General features: G+C 31.4%; 1 protein-coding gene across 2 annotated transcripts in view; it reads left to right on the forward strand.

Annotated features, from left to right (window-relative positions):
* WDR35 (WD repeat domain 35) overlaps positions 1–5,864 on the forward strand; it is a 55,772-nt gene extending 49,908 nt beyond the window's left edge. For both annotated transcript variants that reach the window (XM_058551744.1, XM_058551746.1), the window contains 4 exons: positions 802–942; positions 1,600–1,756; positions 4,986–5,226; positions 5,533–5,864. In XM_058551744.1, coding sequence (XP_058407727.1) covers positions 802–942; positions 1,600–1,756; positions 4,986–5,226; positions 5,533–5,683 — 690 coding nt within the window. In that variant the 3' untranslated portion in view covers positions 5,684–5,864. The remainder of the gene's footprint in view (positions 1–801; positions 943–1,599; positions 1,757–4,985; positions 5,227–5,532) is intronic.
* The last annotated feature ends 136 nt before the right edge of the window (positions 5,865–6,000 follow it).

Genomic DNA, 6,000 nt, shown 5'->3' on the forward strand with positions numbered 1-6,000 from the left:
TTCAGGGACCATAAAATACAAGTTTTCTTAACTAGGAATTAAATCCTGTTGATAATAGAATTTTGAGTTCTTTAAATGTACAAGTTTTAAAGACATTACACTTTTCATAATATGTATTTGGAGGGAAAATGACTAGTATAGTATTAATATATGCAAATTTTACATTCTATTCTATTCTTTGCCCATTTGATTTAAATTAAAAATGAAAAATTTCCCTTGGAATCATTTAAATATATTAAAATGTTTGAAGGATGTACCATGTTAAAGCAGTCTTATCTTTGTGTACTTGGAACATTATTATTATTTTTTTTGGCAAGGAAGACTGGCCCTGAGCTAACATCTGTGCCAATCCTCCTCTATTTTGTATGTGGGACGCTGCCACAGTATGGCTTGACAAGTGATGTGTAGGTCTGCGCCCAGGATCCGAACCCGTGAACCCCGGGCTGCCGAAGCAGAGCGCATGAACTTAATTGCAGGGCTGGCCCCCTGGAACATTATTTTTAAAATCTCTTTGTTATGGAAAATACTGCCCATTCCATGAAAACTTTCTTTATTCTGACTTAGTTATTTAACGGCATTTGTTATTTTCTACCATTGTTATGAGTTCTAACTCCAAGGGCTGAATGCTAAGGAAAAAACTAAGTACTTATCAATACTAAGGAAAAGAAAATGGGTTTTCAAATATTTGTCATAAATGGGTGGTTTTACTCCTTTTTTTAGAGAATCAAATTTCAGAAATGATTATATTTGTACAAATATAGATTAAGAAATATCTTCCCCCAATTCTTTAAATGTTTAAAGATTGCAGATGAAGAGGCAAAGAAAAGAACTAAACCTTTACGTGTGAAGAAGCTCTATGTACTGGCAGCTTTACTAATAGAGCAACACCACGAACAGGTGAAAAATGCCCAGCGAGGGAAAGTTAAAGGGACGAGTTCAGAGGTAAATAACATTAAATCACCTGAAGTGTTTAAAAGAAAAAACTGTCAAGCTTGTCTTTATGGACAGGTCATTTAATGTGCCTGTTTGCATTTATTTTCTTAAATGATGTGAGGAAAAGGAATGACTGATTTGGAATTAGTACTCAAATTTAGAAATTTCTACTTGGAAATATTGAAAATTATTTTTTCTACAAGACTAATCTGTGTCTTGGCTTTAATTAATTCCTTACTTGGTAAATCCTTTCTAATCAGTGAGTTTTAAAAACTTTCCCAGAATATGTATATTATTTAATGTATAAATTAATTATTCTCTTATTAACTTAAAGTTTAATCAATTCTATTTTAAAATTTGATCACACCATGGAGAGAATTGTTTCACGATGTATACATATATCAAATCACCACAATGTACCCTTTAAATATCTTATAATTTTATTTGTCAATTTTACCTCAGTAAAGCTGAAGAAAAAATGTGATCATACCAGTTTAACAAAATATGAATTACATTGGAGAAAGTAAGTCTGTAGTGATAGTTTTGTAATGATAAAATCTGCTAATTTAGATATTTTAATGTATAACAGTTTCAGAAGTTCTCTTCATTGGAAGGACCGTTGTCACGGTTGTACTGACAGAAAATGTGGGTCTGCTTTCCTTGCAGGCCACTTCTGCTTTGGCTGGTCTGCTAGAAGAGGAAATTCTGTCTACAGCTGGTCATTTCACAGACAATGCTTGGAGAGGGGCCGAGGCCTACCACTTTTTTATACTGGCCCAGAGGCAGCTCTATGAGGGATACGTTGACACTGCATTGAAGACAGGTGGGCTTGTTACCTAATGGAGATGATATGTCTAAAAATTATAAATTGAAGTGAAGGGCCAGCTTCTTCAATTTGCTGTTATATTAATTTCAATAACACTTTTGTCTATGGATTTATTTTTATACGTTTGAGATTTGCTATCTGTAATTTTTGTGCATTCTCCTTTTTGAAGTTGTTCTTATTTTTTAATACGTAGAAAGCAATACATATAGTTCACAGAAAAACTAGAAGTTTGAAATAAGCAAAAAAGAACATTTATAGCATTCACTCTTCTATCCGTTCAGTTAAACACTTAATAGCCCAGTCCATATCCTTTTGTGTGTGTATGTGTGTATATAAATAATTTTTTATTTTGCAATATAGAGAATATAACAGGCCATACTTTTGTGTATTTTTAACATAATAATATGTTGCAAAATATTTCCATATTAGTAGATATATTTCCATAGCATTTAACTTGTTTTTTTATAAAAATGATACTTATATAGCAATTTTAACCAAAACAGAAAAAAAAAAAGAAAAAGGTAAAATAATAATTTATAAAATAATCTTATAACTCAGAGATAATCATTGCTAACATTTGGGTGAACTTCCTTTTAGACTTTTTCCATGCGTATAAAATCGTATACAGTTTGACTTGATATAACATCATACAATATACGTTGTTCAGGAGCTTGCTTGTTACCGTCAACAGTTATCTTTGCAGTTATCTTTCCATGTTGGTAAACATAGATCTGTGTCATTTTTATTGTGACATAATATGCCATTGTATTTATGTGCTATAATTTATAGAAGATTATTTACATGCAATATCAAGATCTTCATTTCTGGCTTAATGATATTCTATAGTTTAGATATATTAACTCCAAAAGGGCATAATTATGAGAATTACGTTATAAACCAAAGCATATGAATGACTAAACCGTCACAACGCTTTCAGATGGGCCATAACAACAGTGCAGGCACTGTCACCCTCTGCCCCAGCCTTCCTGTGTCACATTGGTTGGGCCACTGTGAAATCACCAATCTGCTGCTCGTGTCATCGCCAATACACCCTAATATATCCTCAATTTATATCATAATGGCATGATCTTTAAAAGAAACCTTTTAGAGAAAGTCTTCTATTTGGATGTTTCTGGAATTTCATAGCAAGGGTTTTTCTTTTTCTTTTTATATTATTTGTGTAAGAGCTCTTATAAGATTATATACAGTAACCCTCTGCCATATGTATTGATTTTCCTTAGCATTTCTAAGTTATAATTACTTATCCTCTCTAAGCTTCAGTTTCTTTTTGTGAAAAGTGGGGATAATAGTATCTCCTTCATAGGATTGTTTTAAGCATTAAGTGAGAAATTTGTGAAAAGAAAATTCGCTTGTTATAGTGCCTGGACATTGTGAGCCCTCAAGCAGTGGTAGCTGTGATGATGATATTAATAGTGGTTTTTGATATGGTCCGATCAATCAGTCTTTTACTTTATATATTTCACTTAGGGGTCATGCTCAGGAAGTTCTTCACTGGAAGGTTATTAAATATTATATTTTATTATAACTTAGTTTCCTAAAAACATTTATTAAAATCTTATTCTTTCCTCACAGATTTGAAATTCTACCTTCTTGAAACTAAGTTTACATATTCTTAATCTCTTCCTAGACTATTATTTTCTAGTCACGAATTACTGTCAGTACTGCCCTCTTAGTTACCTTACTTTTACATTTTAATATTTTGAATTTCAGCTCTCCTTCATTACTATTCTTTTTGAAAAAAATTTGGGGTATTCTCTTGCATTTGTTCATCCAGATTAATTTTAGAATCGTTTTTTAGAGTAGGAGGGGTTTCGGTGAAGTCCCATTGGATTTTGAATTAGAATTGCGTTAATTTAATGTATTATTAATGGGATCATTGATAAGTTTACAATATTGAGTTTTCTCATCCAGAAACATCAATTTTTTAAAACTGTATATCTGTCTTCTTTCTAGAGTTCTGTAGTTTTATTCTTGTATACTCTGAGCATTTCTTTTGCAGTTTCTTCCTATTTTTGTTGTCGTTAGCAATGACTCTAAATTTTTTTTCTAATTGGTTATTAGTTGTACATAGGAATCATTTTTATTTTTATGTGTTTACTTTATAACTGACCTTCATTTAATTTTAACTAATTAATATGATACAAATTATGCACTGTTTAAAATAGTTGTATTTTATATAATTTATGCACAATTTCTAGACTTCTAAGATAAATTAGACCTTTAACTTGAGATTCTTCACCTACTGGTGAAGATATCCGTATACTTCAGTATTTTTGTTTTTCACTGATAAAATGATCTGAAACAATGTATGCCTTGTAAATTATTGCCTATGAACCTGTGAAATTAGAAAGTATTATTTATTGGAACTGAATGAATTTATTTTTTGTAAATTTCTTCCAGTGAACTTTGTTGTAAACATTTGACCCCAAAAGCAGTTTATAGGAATCTAATTGTAAAATACATGACTATATTGTTTTAAATTGCTTTATGAAATGCCCAATATTATACTATAACAAGATATTTTTAAGATTGCAACGTCTAGAGAAGAAAAAGATACAATTTGGTTACCAGTCTGATATTAATTCTACAGTGCATTTTTAAGAAAGAGATTATATCTCCAGTATAGAAAAATTGAAAATAAGATGTGGTTAGCTGTCAAAATAAATTGTCTGAACTGACAGCTTAGAGGCTCATTTTCGCTTCTCTTTTCTCCAAGTTCTATTGTTTCAATAAGACAGAAAAGCAGACAGAAAAGCAATAATCTGTTCAAAGAAACACAAAGAGAAAACATATGATTTTATACTTTTTTTTTTTTTTTACAAAGGGAAACATGATATCTTGAGAATTATGACTAACATAGTATAATATTAATTTACCTTTTCTGGAATGCCACAAAAATCTCTAACATATTTATATGGAACAACAGATGTGTGTTTCGATACGAGATTTTTTGGTCTGTGTGTATGTGCGTGATTTGGTGGTGGTGATTTTTATAGGACCTGAGCTGTTGGCTGGGGTTACAGAACTCCGGAGGTCATGTCGCCTGCTTCCTCCTACTAGTGCGCCCATCTCCTGCCATTATTTTCTTTCAGTCTGCTAAAGTTCATGTAGGTTAAACTAAAACAGCTTAACATAGATTCTTTCCCATGCATGTTCATGTTATCATGATTACTTTTCAAAATCCACATTGTCCTCTCTTTCCTAGCTCTTCATCTGAGAGACTATGAAGACATTATCCCCACCGTTGAGATCTACTCTCTGTTAGCACTCTGTGCGTGTGCCAGTAGAGCTTTTGGTACTTGTTCAAAAGCTTTTATTAAACTTGAATCTTTAGAGACCCTCAGTTCAGAACAGAAACAACAATATGAAGATCTTGCTCTAGAAATCTTCACCAAACATACTCCAAAAGATAACAGAAAATCAGAATTGGACAGCCTTCTTGAAGGGTACGCTAATTGTAATTAGCAGATGTCACTCTACCTTATTAGAAGCTGGGATTTCTATGTGTATAATAGTGTATAATAATAATGAAAGCATTAAATCTTGAAGTAATTTACCTTAACATTATACCCTATTTTATTTAGTTTTACAAGCATGTTAATGCTTTATTTTCTCATTGTAAGAAAAGTTTTAATTTGGAGTTTACCTTGAAATATTTTTCATTCTTCAGTTTTTTAAGTGTAGTAAATAAAGTTTTAAGTAATTAGAAGGCTTAAAGTATAATTAAATTGTCTTTCCCCTTATTTTTACAGAGGGGAAGGGAAACTGCCCACATGTGTTGCCACAGGAAGCCCAATCACTGAATATCAGTTCTGGATGTGCAGTGTATGCAAGCACTGTGTTCTGGCTCAGGAAATCAGTAACTACAACTTCTGTCCCTTATGCCATAGTTCAGTGGGATAAAGAAATGACAAACTGCATAAAATTGTAAAATAAATGTAGCAAAATATCTGTAACTGTATATATAATAAGGTTGACTTCCGTATGTTTTCCTATATATATATTGACTTCCATATTTTTTTAATAATTTTGTGTAAAAATACAACTGTGAAATAATGATGCTGATTTTCAATAAAAAATGTGGAAATCAACCTTATTTTCTGTCTATGTATGTATGTATGTATGTATGTATCTATCTATCTTGTGGCTGGTTACATGATACAATGGAAATATTCCAAATGAGAAATTTTTCTCACACTGTTAAGGTTACTAATTCATTA

Source organism: Diceros bicornis, chromosome 12 (assembly GCF_020826845.1).
Source record: "Diceros bicornis minor isolate mBicDic1 chromosome 12, mDicBic1.mat.cur, whole genome shotgun sequence".
NCBI classification, from domain to species: domain Eukaryota; kingdom Metazoa; phylum Chordata; class Mammalia; order Perissodactyla; family Rhinocerotidae; genus Diceros; species Diceros bicornis.